We start from the raw sequence: 21,205 nt of genomic DNA, 5'->3' as shown, positions 1-21,205 counted from the left end.
GGTTATTTTTAAGAGTGAAAAGTTGGAAGAACAGGACATGGGTAAATAAACCACCGAGGGCTCAGCACACTGAGTGCTACTGTAGTGGCAACGATGCTTTGTGCTCATCACGTTGCATCCTCTTCTGGGTACCAGAAACACAAGATTTCTCTGTCTCCCTGACTCTTAGGCTGGGAGCATGTGATGGAGAGCTGGCAACCGGGAATGAGAGCAGGGGACAATGCATTGTGTCTTTTCAAAAGCGGTGAAGAGCAAGTGTATGCCCCTAGGACCCAGATCTTGGAGCCTAAATAACGTCTCCAATAAAAGGAATCAGGGATCCTTGCAGAAACGGCAGATTCCAGTCTGTGACATGAAAAGTACAAGGTGAGCCTGGGAACTCTTATGATGGCAGGAAATTTAAAAAGTGCTCAAAAAAAGGATGGTGACATCCCCAAAAGACACAGGACCAACTGGAAGCGTTTTAAATGGACACATCTGGGATCATTTGACCCAGAAACTGTATCATGAGAGTGATGGATTATATTCCACAGAATAAAACAAATATCCATGGGTCCATAGCTGATATAAACACATAATGGAATACATAAATGAACTGCAATTAATAAATACAGAAGGAATGATGGAAATAGAAAATCAGCAGGGGCAAACTCCACAGTGATGATTGTTTCTGAGTAGAATCATCCAAAGATGCTACAATTTGTGGGCAAAGTATGACAATTAATAGGATATTTACAAAGTCTCAAAGTATCTCTACAGTTATTTAATACATAGGGGAAAACAGAAACATCACAGTTGATAAATCTGGCAGATGCTATCTTAACCAAACGCTCCAAGCTAACCTCACCTGTAACAGGATATAATGACATTATCCACCTGCCAATACAACATACCGAGAAAGGCACAGCATAATTTCCATGGTATTCAAGCCAAAATAGGACATCCTGAATTTAATCACAAGGAGACATTAACCAAACCCCAACTGAGGCACATTTTACAAAATAATCGGCCAATATTCATTAAAAATGGCAAGGTCATGAAAAACTAAGACAGTATAAGGAATTACCCCAGAGTAAAAGTGTATAGCCCTGGACTAGCTCAGTCGTGCCAGGAAAGGGCATTAATGGGTGGAATTCAAATAGGTCTGTATTTAGTCACAGAGCTCCATATCAGTGTTTATTTCCTGGTTTTGATCATTGCACTGTGGTTATGTAACACGTTAACTTTTAGGGAAGTTCAGTAAAGGGACTGTGGGAACTCTTTCCATTATTTTTGCAACATATTTTTAAGCCTAAACCTATTTCAAAATGACAAGGGAGCAAATACAGTCCATGTGTTTCCTTCACCCCTCTCTTTCCCTTCCATGGTATTCTTGGAAACCATGCATTGAGGTGGGAGCATCACGAAATGGAAAAAGCCTGGATCCCTGAGTCACCAGATGAAAAAGCTCCTTGCCAATCTGACGGTAACTCTACATGAGTGAGAAATACATTTTTGTTGTGCTAGGACCCTGAGATTTCAAGGAACATTTGTTACTGTATTATAACCTACATTATTCTGGTTAACAAAACTATGTGATAGTTAACGGGAATAGCTGGTTCTATGTGTAGAGACGTGGGTTGATCTCTAGAAATATTGCTGGTTAAAGAAAAAGGAAGTTGCAGGACAATAGTTTCAGAATGACACCTTTTATGTTGAAATAAAACTTCAAAAATTCAATATAGGTTTCACCTGTGCAAGAATGTGTACGTGTATGAGATGTGGATGAATGTGTAGGAAATGTGTATTTTTTACATGTGCATGAATGTGTATATAAAAGCCTAGGAAAAGGTCAAGAAGGATACACAATTGAAACAGTGGTCATTCCTGATGAGGCGAGAAGGCATCAGAGTGTATAGAGGATGGGAATTTTATCTGCATATTTAAAATATGATAATATATTCAGAAATCATTCTTGTAATTAAAATTCAGAATAAAAGCAGGCCGTCTGTTAACTTGTTGACCTCAACGAAGTGATTTGTAAACCCATGGCAAAGATGTATTTTCATAACAGACATCATCAGTCTGGTAGGGCCAGACTCTCTATTTACTGTATAATGAAGTTGCATTTCCCCAGAGGATAAAGTCTCAGAGTCAGAGCAAAAGGCAGAAACAGCATAAAGTTCATTACTCTTAAAATTTTCCTTAAACTGTCCATAAAGTACAGTGTAGATGGTTTCATGTATCCAACGCAATACAGTGATTTTCATGGACTTGAATGTTAAGGAATCATTAGGCTAAAGAGAGAAGCCAAACAAAATTCTAGTTGCAGATGTTGGGGCTAACTCCCTCCAACGTTAAGTATACAATCCCTAACAGTCAATGGCTGGAAAAACAGCCCAGCATGATTTCTTCTATTTTATTTTAATACTTTGTGTCTCTAGTATAAGGCATGCTAATAGATGCGTCCATTGTTGGAGAATTAAGTAAAATAATGAAGTTTCATCTTCCTGGGGTTCATTTCCAAAGATAGTAAGTTAAAGTAATTACAGCCCAACTTCACTTTACGAGGCTTTCTTTTTTCTTTCTTTTTTTTTAAAAATTGGAATATAGTTGATTTACAATGTTGTGTTAGTTTCAGGTGTACAGCAAAGTGAACCAGTTATACATATACATATATCTACTCTTTTTTAGATTCTTTTCCCATACAGGGCATTACAGAGTATAGAGTAGAGTTCCCTGTGCTATACAGTAGGTCCTTATTAGTTATCTATTTTATATATAGTAGTGTGTACATGTCAATCTCAATCTTCCAACTTATCCCTCCCCCACCTCTTACCCCCTGGTAACCACAAGGCTTTCTTACTGGGGACTACATCTTGTCCGTAGTCTTTGCATTTGGCTCTTCCTTACAATGATCTGGAATAATTACAATTCTCTTGCTTTCTTCTTGTTCATCCAGACGTTTTGTCTTGATCTGAGCTACTGAACTGCAACTCAGTCCCCCATCTCTCTCTCCCCCTACCCGTGCCTGGATGGACCAACTTTTGAGACACTTATTCAATACTTTTACAACAGCAGGTAGGCAATGCAGGAAGATGCTCAGTAAAAATTGGGGGCACAGGCGATGAAGTTGGAATCTGAGGTCTCTTCAGGGTTAGTTTTGACTTGACTGTTAAGATAGCCCATGGACCGCAGGGTTCCCTCCAGCCACTCCAGGGCTCCCTGGTTCCCTCTGGGGTCCTGTGTCACTGGGAGAGGGAGGATGGTGAGGGAGAGAAGATGGTTGGGAGAAGGGCTCGGGAATGATTATAAGGCCGTTGCAGAGCAATGATTCCTGGCCTGAGCAGAGGCTGGGAAGCTGGGGAAAGTCAAAGTAAGCATCACATCCAAGGGAAAAGGCAAAAAGGTTTGCTGCAGGGAATCAGAAAGACAAAGTGAATGGGTTTGAAGAAGCCCACGTGAGAAAACCAGGAGGTTAGGGGAGATAGGGGAGAGAGCGCTTTAATGTGAGTCCACAGCGCAGCCTGTGGTGGGGAGGAAGTACTGCAGGCTGAGATGATTAGAGCATGCCTGTCACATATGATGGGGTTTATAATCAAAAGAATATACATATATCAATGGAACAGGATAGAAAGCCCAGAGATAAGCCCACACACATATGGTCACCTTATCTTTGATAAAGGAGGAAAGAATATACAATGGAGAAAAGATAAGTCTCTTCAATAAATGGTGCTGGGAAAACTGGACAGCTACATGTACAAGAATGAAATTAGTACACTCCCTAACACCATACACAAAAATAAACTCAAAATGGATTAAAGACCTAAATGTAAGGCCAGACACTATCAAACTCTTAGAGGAAAACATAGGCAGAACACTCTATGACATAAATCACAGCAAGATCCTTTTTGATCCACCTCCTAGAGAAATAGAAATAAAAACAAAAATAGACAAATGGGACCTAATGAAACTCAAAAGCTTTTGCACAGCAAAGGAAACCATAAACAAGAGGAAAAGACAACCCTCAGAATGGGAGAAAATATTTGCAAACGAAGCAACTGACAAAGGATTAATCTCCAAAATATACAAGCAGCTCATGCAGCTCAATATCAAAAAAACAACCCAATCCAAAAATGGGCAGAAGACCTAAATAGACGTTTCTCCAAAGAAGATATACAGATTGCCAACAAACACATGAAAGGATGCTCAACATCACTAATTATTAGAGAAATGCAAATCAAAACTACAATGAGGTATCACCTCACACCAGTCAGAATGGCCATCATCAAAAAATCTACAAACAATAAATGCTGGAGAGGGTGTGGAGAAAAGGGCATCCTCCTGCACTGTTGCTGGGAATGAAATTGATACAGCCACTATGGAGAACAGTATGGAGGTTCCTGAAAAAACCAAAAACAACTACCATATGACCCAGCAATCCCACTACTGGGCATATACCCTGAGAAAACCATAATTCAAAAAGAGTCATGTACCACAATGTTCATTGCAGCTCTATTTACAATAGCCAGGACATGGAAGCAACCTAAGTGTCCATCGACAGATGAATGGATAAAGAAGATGTGGCACATATATACAATGGAATATTACTCAGCCATAAAAAGAAATGAAATTGAGTTATTTGTAGTGAGGTGGATGGACCTAGAGTCTGTCATACAGAGTGAAGTAAGTCAGAAAGAGAAAAACAAATACTGTAGGCTTACACATATATATGGAATCTAAAAAAAAAAAAAAAAATGGTTCTGAAGAACCTAGGGGCAGGACAGGAATAAAGATGCAGACATAAAGAATGGACTTGAGGACACAGGGAGGGGGAAGGGTAAGCTGGGATGGAGTGAGAGAGTGGCAAGGACATATATACACTACCAAATGTAAAATAGATAGCTAGTGGGAAGCAGCTGCATAGCACAGGGAGATCAGCTTGGTGCTTTGTGACCACCTAGAGGGGTGGGATAGCGAGGGTGGGAGGGAGACGCAAGAGGGAGGAGATATGGGGATATATGTATAGGTATAGCTGATTCACTCTGTTATACAGCAACAACTAACACACCATTGTAAAGCAATTATACTCCAATAAAGATGTTTAAAAAAAACGAATATACATATATATGTATAACTGAGTCACAACATTGTAAATCAATTATACATCAATAAAATTTTAAAAAGAGAGATGGAAGAACATTACTAAAGGACAAACTTACGTCACCTGGTGCTATTCACAGTCTTTGTATGATTCATTGAACAAATCCATTCTCATCAGTAAGAAAAGATACTGGTCCCTGTAATGATACTTCCTTTCCCATTTCCCAGACATAGCTCTGATGTGGTCAGTAGAGCAATAATGGAAGAAATCTGTCGACTTCCTCCCCATTAGCCCGCCTGAGCGTAGCAAATACCAGCATCTGAGCAGCCAAAGATCCTCATAAAAAAGAGGGAGCCACCCACATATGCCTCTTATCGCCAGTCAGATCACACCCACGACAGCAAATGACGTTGATCCCTCCTTTAAAGAGAATCCTTTAACTAGAGAAGGGCAGGGTTAATTACCAAAGGAAACAGACTAGCACACTTCAACCTATTCTCGGGCATCTCAATTCCAGCCTCAGATTTATAAACTTTACTTCTGGTTCCTTATATCCTGCCACCAATTGTCCTTGGTATAGAAGGACATGGATAAATGCAAGTAGAACCACCCAGAAAGTCCAGTTGGTATTACTGAGGATTATAAAGACATTATTTTTAATAATATTTGATGATGAATAATACAGACATACACATGATCAGTTATGCCATTGTGTGGGACAAGATGTGCGAATAAAAAAGTAGAGAAGAAAGCAAAAGGAGAGAAAAATCTTTTCCTGGCTTTTAATTTCCAAAAGTCTACACTGGAATAGAAAAAAAAAATACAGCCAATGTCAAGATTTGAGGGAACACTCAGTGAGTAATAGCAAGGGTCCTTTAACTTCCTGAATTTGCTTCCTCAAGCTAAAAATAGGGGAAGATAGTCAGTTGGCGGGTTTCACATAGAGTCTTTGACTTCAAGCTAAGGAGAGATGGGATCTGAGAACAGAGAATCTATTCCATTACTTGCTCCCTGTGGCAAGTTCCCAGGGATGTGGAGAGTCTCCGGAGAGAGGAATTGCCTGAGATTTCACTAGGCTGCCAGAGCATCTTGGACATGTACCATGCCCTGGGTTGTAGAGAAGCACACAGTTCTTCTGTGCCCAGGAGTGGCTTGGAAGTAGCCAAGAGAGCTTCTGGACCTGAAAAGGTGCTTTACTATATAGATGAGGGTAAAACGCTTTTCCCAGTGGCTTGTGTGCACAGGAATTTTCATGGACCAATGCGTAAAAGCCAGATGGGAGAGCTGGCATCTCAGAAGATGCTCACAGGAACAAATTATATGCACTCAGATGTCCCCGTCTCCATACGCTTTGGAAATACATTCTGGGACTTCCCAGGATGTAAACAACCCAAGAAGAAAAGGGGAGGTGGGGGCCTCACAGAGACTGAGATTAGGTTTCTGACAACTAGCCTAGCAGAACTTGGAAACTCGAAACAAATCAAGTTATTGAAAAGTAATAAAAATATTTATCTTGCATCTAGAAGTTTATGGCTCAGGACACTATTCCCATGGATGGATCAAGAACATTTATGTAATCAGAATAGTGAGTGATACGGACCAAAGTTCAATGTTTCTTCCATGATTCAGAACACACTTCAAGATTTTTGGTGCCTCACATGCAAATTATGGGTACTGGGAAAATCACTGGCTGGCAGACCTTTATGTCTGTTTCCTAATCTGCAAAACAAGGTCATTGGCTGAAATATTTTACAAAGTGAAACAATGCAATGAAGTTTATGGTAAAATCATAAAGCCTGTCATAAAATTGCTTGCCCTGTGTTAGTGATTTGGGGCTCAAACAAGGAAGGCATCACGGAGAGGCATCTCACCATGGTGTGTGAAGATGTTTAGCAGAGCCCCCTGTTCAGGACAGAGCCTCTCATCAGGGCCAGAGCCTTTCTCACTAACCCTGTCCAGACAGCCAACCTTCCGTCTCACAGTGGGAGCTTGTTGGACAGGTGACACCAGCTAAGGCTGCAGGAGGGGCTCTGGGAGGGTTAAGTATTTCTTACAGAGAGTTTCAGCTTGTCTTCCTGTTTTCAGTACCACCTCACACTGATTTCTAAGATAACTGGAACCTCCAAGTCCTGAGCTTTTTTATTCTCTCTCTCTCTTTCTCTCCCACACACACACTGCCTCTCTCTCTCTCCATCAATATATCCCCCAGACCTCTCTGCAGGTGGTTAGCTACCTCTGGTCTGCTAATTCAGTGACCACCTGAGAGTCTTCTTTCCACAATTTCGATATTTTGTTGAAATCTCTTATATGACTGTTTACTGTTTTCTTCAGGTTATGGGTGTTTTGAAAAAAAGATTCTTCACTGTTGCGATGGTTAATTTTATGCATCAGCTTGACTGGGCTATGGGGTGCCCAGACAGTTGCTTAAAATATTATCCTAGGTGTTTTTGTAAGGAGGTTTTTGAACGAGATTAACATTTAAAGCAGATTGCTCTCCATAATGTGGTGGGCCTCATCCAATCAGTTGAAGGCCCGAGTAGAACAAAAAGAACGGCCCCTGCCAAGCAAGAGAGAATTCTCCTGCACACTGCCTTTTGGACTTCACTGCAACAGTGGCTCTTCCTGGCTCTGTAGAAGACGGCCTTTGGCCTCACACTGAACATTAGCTGTTTGTGCCCTCAGTCTGCTAGTATACTCTGCAGACTTCAGACTTGCCAGACTCCATAACTGTTCTTTATAATAAATCTCTTTATATATATATATATATATATATGTATATATATATATGTATATGTGTATATATATATATACAATTCTGTATATATACATATATACTGTATACATACATTATATATACATATATAACGCATATATGTGTATATGTATATATACATACATATATAATGTATATATGTGTGTGTATATATATATACATATATATGTAAAAGTAAAAAGTATAGATAGGCAGACCTCATTTCATTGTGCTTCGCTTTATTGTGCTTTGCAGATACTGTGTTTTTTTTACAAATTGAAGGTTTGTGGCAACCTTGTATCAAGCAAGTCTGTCCATGCCCTTTTTTCCAATAGCATTTGCTCACTTTGTGTCTCTGGGTCCCATTTTGGTCATTCTCTCAATATTTCAAACTTTTTCAGTATTATTATATTTGTTACAGTGATCTGTGGTCAGTGATCTTTGATGTTACAACTATGACTTGCTCAAGGCCCAGATGATGGTTAGTATTTTTAATAATAAAGTATTTTGGGCTTCCCTGGTGGCGCAGTGGTTGAGAATCTGCCTGCCAATGCAGGGGACACGGGTTCGAGCCCTGGTCTGGGAAGATCCCACATGCCGCGGAGCGACTAGGCCCGTGAGCCACAACTACTGAGCCTGCGCGTCTGGAGCCTGTGCTCCGCAACAAGAGAGGCCGCGACAGTGAGAGGCCCGCGCACCGCGATGAAGAGAGGCCCCCACTTGCCACAACCAGAGAAAGCCCTCGCACAGAAACGAAGACCCAACACAGACAAAAATAAAAAATAAAAAAAAAAAAAAAAAAAAAAAAAGAATGAGGCCAGTTTGTTTTAAAAAAAATAATAATAATAATAATAATAAAGTATTTTTGAATAAGGTATGTATAGTGTTATTTTAGACATAATGCTATTGCACACTTAATAGACCACAGTGGGGTGCAAACATAACTTTTATATGTACTGGGGAAACAAAAAATTCACGTGACTCACTTTATTGTGATATTTGCTTATTTGCAGTGGTCTGGAACCAAATCCACAGTATCTCTGAGATCCGCCTGTATACATACTATTGGTTCTGTTTCTCTGGACCACCCTAATACAATCATAAATATAAGTAAACAATCCACCACAGAAATCTAGGTTTAGCAACAATAAAGCCTTTTGATTGTGTTGTATGTATTGGGAGAATTTGAATGCATTATCCCATTTAAACCTCCCAATGGTGTTGTAGAGAGATGCTTGGATTGAATAACAACTGGACTGTCAAAAGGAAAATGGCAGTACAGGTATTTTTTAATATTAAAAGTGTTTTCAGCTTTATTGAAGCATAATTGACAAATGAAATTATAAAATATATTTAAAGTGCAGAATATGATGATTTAATGTATGTATAATTGTGAAATGATTACCACAATCAAGCTAAATAACACATCTATCACCTCACCGTTACCTTTTTTGTGAAAGAACACTTTATATCTACTCTCTTAGTAAATTTCAAGTAAAAAATATAGAATTATTAACTATAGTCACCATGCTGTATACTAGATCCCCAGAACTTATTCATCTTATAACTAGAAGAGTGCACCCTTGGGCCAGCATCTCCCCATTTCCCCCACCGCCAGACACTGGTAACCACTATTCTACTCTCTTTCTATGAATTCAACTTTTCTTTATTTAGATTCCACATATAAATGATACCAGAGAGTGTCTGTGTTTCTCTGTCCAGCTTATTTCATAGTCTCATGTCTTGGAAGGAATGTAAGTTGGTGCAGCCATTACGGAAAACAGAATGGAGGTCCCCCCCACCCCGCAATTTAAAATAGACCTACCATTACTATCCAGTGATCCCATTTCTGGGTATATATCCAAAGGAAATGAAATCAGTATCTGGAAGAGAGATCTGCACCCCTGCGTTGCAATGATTGCAAACTTATTCACAATAGCCAAGATATGGAAACAACCTATATGTCTATTGATGGATTAAAAAATGCACTATATGTATACAATGGAGTATTATACAGCCATAAAAAAGTAGAGAATCCTGCCACTGGTGACAACAGAACAGATATTTTAATCTAACTACACTACACCAGAGTTACCTCTCTAATCACCTCTACATTCTGTTCTAGAAGCAACAAGATATTCTTTGGGCAGGATGAAAGAATCTCCTGTGTTACGTACTTTGCCTTCATGCTTTTCACAGCCATGCAGCATGATCAGTGGACAAGTGTTAGAAGCTTCCGAACCATGCTCTTGTTTCTATGGCTGAGTACTAAGTAAATCTGGATAAAACCCGCAATTCTGTTTTACTGAAGTCTATCTTCCTCCCCATAGTTCCATAATGTCCTAGGTGTGTGAGGTATTTTAAGGCATCTAAGAAAGAAAAGGCACCCACTTCTTCCAAATAAATCATAAATAGTCACTCAACCTGTGTTGTACAGAAAGGAGAGCCCGAGGCAGAGGTTATGTGCTATGAACGCACGAGGGGCGTGCCAGCCTTGGGGCAGGAGTGCCGGAAAAAAGGAGAGGGGCAGGGAAGGAAGGAAACTGATGAACACACACGAAGGAGCTGGCAAGTGTTTGATATCAAGCATGACAAATTGCCCAAATTTGCCAGACTCTTTCCTGGGAGACCATACTAATGGATGCTTCTCAGATCCGTCCACCTGGGGAGGGATTTATCCACTAGTTTCCATCTTTTGTTGGTCAAAGGTGTGCCCTGCAGGATGCTAATTCCTCTTTGCTTCTGGGTAGCATGTGTGTACTTGTCCAGAAAATCCTGCACATTTCAGAGTGAACAAGAGAGCCCTAGGGCGGGACAGCACAGGCCTAAGGTCAGGCACTGTTTTTTTGTGGCAAAGCAAATTCCCTGGCGTCATTAGGGAGTTTAGTGTTATAGCAGTTGAAAAAAACAGCCCAATGTCCCTGAACCAGGTAGACCTGGCCTTCAGAGAAGGTCTGAAATGGCACAAAGATGTGTAACTGATACAAATTCTTTAGTCCAGCTCTCTTACACTGCCCTCCAAAGGCCATGCTGGCTAAATTTCACAGTGGGTACAGGGCAAGTATCCTGATGATAGTGTTTAAGCTCCTGGATCAAGCCATACCTGAACTCTATGTGCAGACTGTTTCTTATGGAAGTCAACCAATATCTCTCTTCTGTTTCACCTAGTTGAATTGGGTTTACAGTCACTTGCAACAAAGGGTTTTAACAGTTTCACATTAGATTGATGTTTCTCAAAAGCACATTTTGGTCCAAAATGATATAAAGAATCATTTACAGAAAGCTAGGGCAGCTCAGAAAATGTTTTATGTGTGACAACTCATGACAATCTCCACCATCCCACCTCTCATCAAACTGGACATTTTTAATGAACAATTGACATTTTTAAAAAACTCTTGGAACCTGCAGACACTATTAATAATCAGATATCATTTTCACATCTTCATTCGCACTAAATTTAATTCACTGCAGAGACAAGAGGGAAGGGTACACTACATCTTTCTCAGATGTCCTTCAGGATGTTCTCATAGTGGTGCTAAAGAAGAGGAAGCTATCATGTCTATGAACCTTTTGTGCTGTAAAGTTAAACCAGTTTCTTCAATGAACCATCCCGGCCTGACTGCTACCCAGTCGCGCTTCATCATTTTCATAGGCAAGCGTCAACCCTCAAGCCCTTTCCCTGTGCTTTCAAAATCTGAAATGAGTCAAACACAAAGATAACTTGAGTGCTTTAAAAGTTGACCAAAAAAGGTGCAAAAATGAAGAAAAAAATAAAACCTCACACTTTTTTTTTTTTTGGCGAGTCTCTGCACATTTGGAGTTTGGGCACAAAGAAGATTCATAGAACAATGACTGTTTTAATGGGCCTTTCAAAATGCACAGGGAAGCCAACTAATCTTAGAGGCGATGGTGAATACTTGAGCAGCTACTTAATAAAGATGCAGGAGTGTGTGGTGTGAATGCAATACTCCCATTGGTCAATCAATGCTCAGAGAAGCTATTAACCCACAGAGCAAAAGGCACCTTGCCAGATAGCTATCCTGTAAAAGGAGAGAATTCTGAGAGTCACAAAATCGGGAATGTCATTGACCCATTCAAGTAAAAAGACATTCGATGTTGTTTGGTAGCCAGGGCTAGGGATGGAAGAACTGGGTTACAGGTAACCACTGGGCACCTGCCCAACTTAAGAGCTCACACACATACAAGTACCTGTTAAAGACCTTGTATTAGTTTCCTGTTGCTGCTGTTAACACATGACCACAAGCCTGGTGACTCAGAACAATGCAAATGGATTCTTTCACTTCTGCAGGTCAGAAGTATAAAAGCAAGGTGTCCACAGGGCATGTTCCTTCTGGAAGCTTCAGGGGAGAATCTGTCCCCTTGCCTTTCCAAATATCCAGAGGTTGGGACTTCCCCGGTGGTCCAGTGGTTAAGAACCTGCCTTCCAATACAGGGGACGTGGGTTCGATCCGTGGTTGGGGAACTAAGATCCCACATGCCGCGGGGCAACTAAGCCCGTGCGCCACAACTACTGAGTCCATGCGCTCTGGAGCCCGTGAGCCACAACTAGAGAAAAAAAAAAGCCCTCGTGCCACAACTAGAGAGAAGCCCGCATGCTGCAACAAAAGATCCCACGTGCCGCAACTAAGACCCAACGCAGCCAAAATTAAATAAATAAATTTAAAAAACATATACATATCCATACATATCCAGAGGCTGCCAGCATTCCATGGCTTGTGGCCCCTTCCAACATCACTCCAATCTGTTGCTTCCCTCCAGCCTCCTCTGAAAAATCCTCACGTGCGTGTCCTACTGTAGCCAATTCTCTGTTTCTCTCCTTTATCAGGACTTTTGTAATCACATCCATATGGATGACGAAGGCAACCTGCTCATGTAACACCCTTAACCACATCTGCAAAGCCCCTTTTGCCATGTAACTTAACATTCCCAGGTTCCAGAATTAAGGATGTGGACATCTTGGGGGGCATTATTTATCCCACACAGTCTTGAAAGCGGATGATTGAAATCAAAGCACAAACTCTCATTCTAGAAAGGACTGTCCCATTGGAGCAAGCCCTGGGTTTGGCTGTGTCATTTATTCAAGCTTCTTGCTAATGCTTGATTTTTTTCCAGAGTCTGGTTTCTCAGGTCCCTGTATTATAAATATCTGGATCCTCTTCTGGGTGTTTGTATAGGGCACATCCCACTACAGAGCTCGGGGCTGGGGTGAGGGCTCACGACATTGTCCCACTCTCTTTCTCTATCTCTTAACATTTATTCAGTAAATGTTGAGCAAAGACCTTTTGGTAGATGTTTAAAGAAAAGAGACTCATACAGGAGACTGAAGTGTCCATGGTAATTTACCTCCTCATCAAACTTGCTTCCAAAGCATAGACATTCTTCTTATTTTTCAGATTGGGAACCAAAGCACTTCTGTTGCATTAAGCACTGTTCTAGGACTTTTATGTATTATTTAATCACATCTACCCTCCTCCCCAAGCTGAGTGGGTGGGTATCACTGCCTCATTTCACAAACGAGGAAACTGAGGTTTAGGGAGATTAAATGAAATACCCAACACCAAGAGCAAATAGGTGGCAGATACAGAATTCACTCTCAGCCTTGTCTAATTTCCGGGCTCTGCCTTTTAAGCACCATATTCTATTGTCCCAAATGATGATGTCTCTGGGAGGGAACAGAATATTTTAGGCAGGTGCATTGTTTTTTGTTGTTGTTTGTTTGTTTAATTTTTATTTTATACTGGAGTATAGTAGATTAACAATGCTGTGTTAGTTTCGGGTGTACAGCAAAGTGATTCAGTTATACATATACTTGTACCAATTCTTCTTCAAATTCTTTTCCCATTTAGGTTATTACAGAATATTGAGCAGCGTTCCCTGTGCTGTAGAGGAGGTCCTTGTTGGTTGTATATTTTAAACATAGCAGTGTGTATATGTCAATCCCAAACTCCCAGTCTATCCCTGCCCCCGACCCTTCCCCTCTGGTAACCGTAAGTTCGCAGGTGCATTGTTAAAGACCTTCACAGCACCAAAAGGCCTGGAGAGCTATCAACTTTTTTTTCTCTTTTTCTCTTTTCTTTTCTTTTCTTCTATCTACAGCATTTATCTTAAGGACATACACTGTAGCTACTGTGAATCCTAGCAGATTCCCAGGCTCCAAAGACTTTGCTTATGAAGAGTCAGAACGGGGCTTATCCATATTCATAATGCTTGTCTGCCACACTTCCTACGGCTGGGCTGGTGCCTCCGAAGGGCTCTGCCTCAGTTAGCCAGCGGCGTACCACACGGAGCATTTATTCTCAGCATCCCTGGTCCATGCATCAGCTGGTGATGCTCTGCTTCAGGCTGCGGGTCAGCTGGGCTCAGAAGGTCCACAGAATCTGGCTCCAGGCTCCACATGGGGCAGGTCTGCTCCACACGTCTCTCATTCTTCTGGGGCCGCCTGACTACACGGCGTGTTTTTCTCATAACGATGCCAGAAGTACAAGAGGGCAGACCCGGCCACGTAAGCACATCTCCAGCACCTGCTCTGCTCACATCCGCCAACATCGCCTTGGCCAAAGCAAGTAGCGTGGCTAAGTTCAAAGTTAATGGGAAAGGAAGTGAACTCCATCCACCAGCAGGCAGGGACGCAGCTATAAAATACGGGACGGAGAGCTGGGGTCCCAGTGTAATCCACCACAGCCTGTTCATATCTGGTTTGTTTTCCCTCACTGATGGTGATCCCCTCACTTCTACATCTGCTTTGATGGAGGAAGAACCAAAAAGTAAAACCCAATGTATTGTACTCCACTTACAAGTTCTTCCTCTTAATTCCATCCCCATATATTGAATCCACCCCCAAGCTCCAAGCATCAATGTTTCCACCTGATTCTTCATCTGCACTGTCTCACTGTAGCCCACCTCCAACATCACTGGATGCTCAGAGCCTCGAAGCAGTGCCCTTGGCTCAATACATCCCCTCTGGTTTTCACACACTGGCTGGGGTGACCCTTTAAAGTGTAAACTCCCTACCTTTCAACTCTGCACTTACAATAAAATTCAAATTCCAGATCATGCCCTAAAAGACCCCATCTTCTCCAAGGCCCTGCCAACCTCTCTCATGTCATCTTGTAACAGTCCCCCACTCTGACCTCGTGTCCCAAGCATACCTGGGTCTTTTTTTGGTTTTTTTCAGCTCATGAGTAAGTTATTTATTTAAGCCATCTCCTGCCATAAGCAAAGGGATGGAAGATCAGTATAATGGTCATCAAGTATAATGGTCATCACTAGATACAAGAAGGTGAGCTTAAGGTCCCCTTTAGCAAAGGGACAGAAGATCAGTATAATGGTCATCAAGTATAAGGGATGGAAGATCAGTATAATGGTCATCAAGTATAATGGTCATCAAGTATAAGGGATGGAAAATCAGTGTAATGGTCATCAAGTATAATGGTCATCAAGTATAAGGGATGGAAAATCAGTGTAATGGTCATCAAGTATAATGGTCATCACTAGATACAAGAAGGTGAGCTTAAGGTCCCCTTTAGCAAAGAGACGGAAGATCAGTATAATGGTCATCAAGTATAAGGGATGGAAAATCAGTATAATGGTCATCAAGTATAATGGTCATCACCGGACACAAGAAGGTGAGCTTCAGGTCCCCTAACTTTTCTGGTCCATGTGTGCAGAGTAATGGCCCAAACTAGTGCTGTGGTCCCCACTGTAGTGGTCCAGGTTCTCTTTATTCATCTTCACAGCCAGTTGGAAGCAGATTCACATGAGGGTTCTGGACAAGGGTATGGTTACCATCTTCCCAGGGAAAGGGCTTGGACCTGATGCGGAGATGGGGGTAGTCGACCGACTCCCGTCTGCCCTCCTCTCCGGGGCACGACTTCAGGAAGACGTCCAGCATGCTCACTCCCACCCTGGGGAGCGCCACGAGGCAGGTGAGGGCCTTCCACACGCGAGCTGAGCCCTGCTCGCTGTGGGCACCACTCGACATAGGCCGACTCAGCTGCAGCCGCGAACGACCTAGCGGCCCAGATACCCGGGATCCAGCTGCTGCCACCATTTTCAACCGGCATCACCGCCTACCTGGGTCTTCTCATTTGTTGTTAGAACTTGCTGTTCTCTTTGTCTGGTGCCCTGGGACCCCAGATCGTCACACTGCTAGCCCTTCTTGATATCCAGGTCTCTTAAAGTCTAACTATGCTTATAAAGAAGCCCGCACCTTCCACACCCACACTACGTGGACCCACCATGATCTAAACTGTTCTAAACTGTTCGTATTTTGGTATCACTTGGGCAGTGCCAGTTTCTTCCCTAGAAAGGAATTTAACTGACAGCAGAGACCTTATCAGCCCGATTCAGCATTGTACCCCAAATAGGAAGCACAGTGCGAGCTTATATTAACAGCTCTCTAAATATTGCACTGAATTCAAAAATGATCAAAGGCATCTGAACAAGAAACTCACACGTGCTCCAGAAAGTTGGAGAAAGCATGGCTTCATAGAGATTACCAGAAACTAAAGCAATATTGCTCTAAGTCTGAGCTGCTCGTCAACGTCAGCTGACGCCTACACGCATCGCTGATATTTGGGAAGTGGAAGCTTGATTTGAGTTTCACGGAGTCCAAGTGTCACTGTCTTCCTGAGGCTTGGCCAAGGGCCCCCAAAGAGTAGGACATTGAGTTCTGTGTTAGTTACAAAGTCAAGGTAAAGGGATTGGGCAGGAATGCATGTCTGAGGACAGAGAGTTATGCGATGTATTGCAAAGCTGATGAAAGACAGCATGATAGGAGTGTGAGCTTTGGAGCTACACTGTCTGAGTTAGAGTTTGGTCAGTTTCTTAACCTCTCTTAACCTCAGTCTCACCATCATTAAAAGGAGGACAATAATAGCGCCCACCCCCTAGGTTATCATGAAGATTAAATGGGTTAGTTCATGCAAAGCCCTTGTGAGCACTGCTTGCTACATAGTGAGCAATCCATCTGGCTTGGCTATTATTAGTATAAATAAATATTAATTTGGATCAAATTGTAGATACAAGCACAGAGAGAGAGGGGAAAAAATCATAATTAGAGCTGTTAAATAACACTTGTTATAATTTTCTGTGGTGCCTTCTCAAAATAAGGTCTTCTGTAAATGCCACTTCAAATCTCAGAATTCAGCAACTCACCCACCAGCCAGCTGTCAGGGAATGGGTTTAACTCGTGGAAGTGGTTCTGTTCAGCCATTTCTTTTTCTCTGACAATGTTATCTCAGGGTTACCCAGTAGAAAAGTTACACTGCTTATTATAACCACAGTACAAACAAGGCCTGGGATTTATATAACACCTTGGATACCAAAAGCTAAAAAGCACATCTAAGTGATGCAGTCCTGCCTCTTTTCACAACATCCACGCAAAATCAAGAGTTTGATAATACTGTCCCCTGAGCAGATAAAGAGATTAAAAAGAAATCAAAGAACTTCTTCAGGGAGACCCAGTAGAGAAGTTCCATAGCTGAAAAGAGGTCTGAAAACCAATGTCAGCATAGCAAGCCTTCCGTAATTTACCCGCCTTTACATTTTCAATTTGTTTACTTACGTTTCATCTCTTTCCAAAGAAGGAATTGGAACTATATTTAATAGGTCAAGTAAGAGATCCCAAACTGCATTCCATGGAACAATTACAGATGATGGTCATTGTGACTTGGGAAAAATCCACTGGCAAATAGGATTCCATGGTGAAGAAAATCTTAATTCCCCTCATGCAGAAAAGGATCGTTATTTACAGTTCTGGGTGGTCCTACCGTGGAGAATCCTGCTAACTTTGGTTAGCCCAGCATTTCACATCCCTGGCAAAGCATTTTTTAAAATACAAAATCAATACTACTCAGAGCACCAGTGTCCCATGGATCATTTGTTTGGGACATGCTGACTTGAGGAAATCATGGTGCAGAGAACAATGAGGGTGATAATGAGAAATCCAGGGTCAGGGCAGTGCATATCAGTCCAGACCACCACCATCTTTGCGTCCAATTGCTACAGGCGGGATGCAAAGGTGGCCATCAGCATCCTACAGGCCAAGGAAAAGGTAGGAATACAAGCAGTCCTAAGGGTCAGCTTATGAACAACAGGTAAATCTGGAAACAGATAGTTTTGGGGGATTTGTTGAGCCTTTAACCCAGGCTTCTTCTTCAAATATTTCAAGATTTGAAATAAAGAAGCAACACAGGACAGCGGGCAAAGACTACCCTGGATTTTTTTCCCTAAGCAAATTTAGCAATTCCAAATGCAACGCGTGACATTCATAGAGGTACTATTTAAACTTGTTTTAAAATTAGTGCTACTAGTTTGAAAATGGTAGTGTATATTAGTGCAGAAAGATTTTAGAGTTTCTAGAAGTAGAGAGAAACTCAAAAACACCACGGAAAGGATATAATTTTTATAAATGACCGCAACTATAAGGCACCTATCGTGCACCTAACAGAGCGGGCATTCGGCAAATGACTCCCTTGTTGTTATTATTACTGCTATTTAAAAAAAAACAAAAACCAAAAAACACCAGTGGAAATACCACAGCTTAAGCTTCAATGCTGTGCTTAGTTGGTAATTCAAGCCTAGAGATTCTTTTTGGCAATGAACATCTGATTTATATGAAGGTCATAGCCTTAACTCTTCTTCCTATTTCCCAAGCATCCCCAAATTTACATATCGAAAACTAAAGTTTTTTTGATTGCTCCTTGAAATCATGCCATCCCCTTCTTCACCTCTCCGGTTCGTAGCAAACACCTCCTTATTTCCATTTATTTGAAATCAGACACAGACTTATCAGGATCCTCTTCTTTCTCTCAATGCCCACATGACCATCCACCAGCAAGGCTCAACAGCTCTTTCTCGTTATTATACAGTTAGTCCCCTACATACGAACGAGTTCCGTTCCGAGATCGCGTTCTTAAGTCCAATTTGTTCATAAGTCCAACAAAGTCAGCCTAGGTGCCCAACTAACACAATCGGCTACACAGTACTGTACTGTAATAGGTTTATAATACATTTCACATAAATGATACATCAAAAACAAGCAAACAAAAAATAAATAAAACATTTTTAATCTTACAGTACAGTACCTCGAAAAGGACAGTAGCACCAGCTACATCACTGCTGCTTTTATGCTTGCTTCCGGACACCCTGGGCTTGAAATAAAGGTACTGTACTACTGTACTCTGTACAGTACCGTACAGTAAAGTACACAAAAGCACAACCACTTGCAGAGGATGAAAGCACATGACAATGTACGCCAGACACGTGAACTAACTTACCTGACTGGACACGCGCACGCACATTCGCATCTGTGAAAGTTCGCAACTTGAAGGTTCGCGTGTAGGGGACTCACTGTAACCTCAGGTATCTTGACTCCGCCCCCTTCTCACTGCCCCTCCCTCTTCCATCGTTTCCCTGACGGATGCGGTAAAGTAGTCCGCAAATTCTCCTGCCGCCTGCCTCGCTGCTCTCCTCCAATACAATCTCCACTCACAAAGTATTTAAAATCCATAAAATATATAGTTTAAAATTTTCTAATTGACACCCCCCAAATTCTAACCGTTGCACTTGGAATAAAAGTCCAGATTCCCACTTCAAGCTCAGCTTGAGACACTTTTCTCTGACTCTTTGCCTTCTGGCCACCCTGGCCACTTTGAGCTGTTTTCTGCCTTAGAACCCACCTGTAGAAGGTTCCTTCTGTCTGCAGCGCCCACATCTCCTGCACTGTGTAGGACTGACATGTCTTTATCCCGCAAGCCTCAGTTTCAACACCACCTCCTTAAGGCTGACCTTCTCTGATTTTCCAAACTAAGTGTCCCCCTTCTCCAATCCTTAATTCTCCATCACCATATTCTGTTTGATATTTTATAGCATGTTGTCTGATACGTGCAATGTTCACTTATTTATTTATTTACCTGTTCATTATCTGTTTCCTACATCTTTACCACTAACATCATGGGAGTGGGATTTATGTCTGCTTTATTTACCAAACCTTACACTTTACCTAATACATTCAAGACATGTGCACACACACAGACATACATATTTGTAGAATATATGCATGATTGAACGAATGAGGAAAACTCCACAAAGGATTCTTTATGAAAAAGGAATATAATTTGATTTCATGGTACAGTATGTAAATAATTTGTAAAACATCCGTGAAAGGATGATTCACTAATTAATTCCCTTCCATTTTCTCTCTGTCACAAAACCCACTTTGGCCAACATATCAAAATACAAGCAGGGCTTGCTGACTATCGTTTCCCTTGAAAATAATCAATGACCCCTTGCCTGTTTAGAAATCATAAATTGATTGCAGCTGCAAAATAAAATAATTCTCCAGAAAGAGCAGAATGCCACTTAGTTAATTCTGAAATGAATAATAAAACACGATAAACAGCCCATGCCACTTAGATGGATTTATTAACTAGAGTTTAGGAAAAGAAAGGGCAGTCATAATTCAGCCATTCTTTCTGGGCCATTCCCAGCTACACGTGCGCAGAGAATATTCGATGGAATGAGAATGTCCTACGTAAGTGGTCTCTACCTGCCAGGACGGGGTCAATAGCAGACTCTAGGTGGATATTGATTAATTCTCCATTTTAGATGTTAATCTAAATGACATTCTTAGAGGTATTATAAGGGAAGTAGGTAGTTGCTGGAAAGGAAGTAGGTAACTGTAGCTTTGGGTCAAAATTTGTAAGGAAAAGTAAGTAAGGGTAAGTAGCTTATGTAAGAGGAGAGCCAAAGAGTTAGTCTTTAGGATACACGGGATGCTCTTATGAGCCTCAGTTTACTCGTTCATTGGAGGGAGGTCGACCCTTCCTCTCTTTATGTCACCTGTGTAACCTCCTGAACAAACACACTCAGAAGCCAGCTATGTAGTATGGCTGTCAAGAGCAAAATCCATCATCATTATCTTCTCTACAGAGTGAAATGCAGGGCTTCCCTGGTGGCGCAGTGGTTAAGAATCCGCCTGCCAATGCAGGAGGCACAGGTTCGGGCCCTGGTCTGGGAAGATCCCACATGCCGCAGAGCAACTAAGCCCGTGCACCACAACTACTGAGCCCGAGTGCCACAACTACTGAAGCCCGCGTGCCTAGAGCCCGTGCTCCGCAACAAGAGAAGCCACCGCAATGAGAAGCCTGCGCACCACAATGAAGACCCAACGCAGCCAAAAATAAAAAATAAATTAAAAAAAAAAAAGGAGTGAACTCCACCTGGGTCCCTACGTTCCCTCTGGTTCTCTGTGAAAGTTGAGTCTTAACGTTCTTTTTATGGTTGCTGGTGACATGTTGCTGTTGTCAAACACAGAGGTTTAATAGGTGTTGTTAAACTGTCCAGTC

The 21,205-nt window shown here is 41.7% G+C and overlaps 2 protein-coding genes across 2 annotated transcripts in view; both read right to left on the bottom strand.

The window, feature by feature from the left end:
* Nucleotides 1-21,205, bottom strand: part of TMEM132D (transmembrane protein 132D) — a 679,411-nt gene that overhangs the window by 161,927 nt on the left and 496,279 nt on the right. The gene's annotated exons all lie outside the window — the stretch shown is intronic.
* On the bottom strand, nucleotides 15,577-15,906 carry LOC118906899 (cytochrome c oxidase subunit 6A1, mitochondrial-like). The gene has a single exon (XM_036874815.1). It carries the CDS (start codon nucleotides 15,904-15,906, stop codon nucleotides 15,577-15,579), a length of 330 nt encoding a protein of 109 aa, XP_036730710.1.

Source organism: Balaenoptera musculus, chromosome 14 (assembly GCF_009873245.2).
Source record: "Balaenoptera musculus isolate JJ_BM4_2016_0621 chromosome 14, mBalMus1.pri.v3, whole genome shotgun sequence".
NCBI classification, from domain to species: Eukaryota; Metazoa; Chordata; class Mammalia; order Artiodactyla; family Balaenopteridae; genus Balaenoptera; species Balaenoptera musculus.
This window is presented reverse-complemented; position numbering and strand designations above follow the sequence as displayed.

Coding starts and splice junctions, on each gene's coding strand:
- LOC118906899 (XM_036874815.1), bottom strand. CDS start 15,906: ATGGTGGCAGCAGCTGGATCCCGGGTATCTGGGCCGCTAGGTCGTTCG.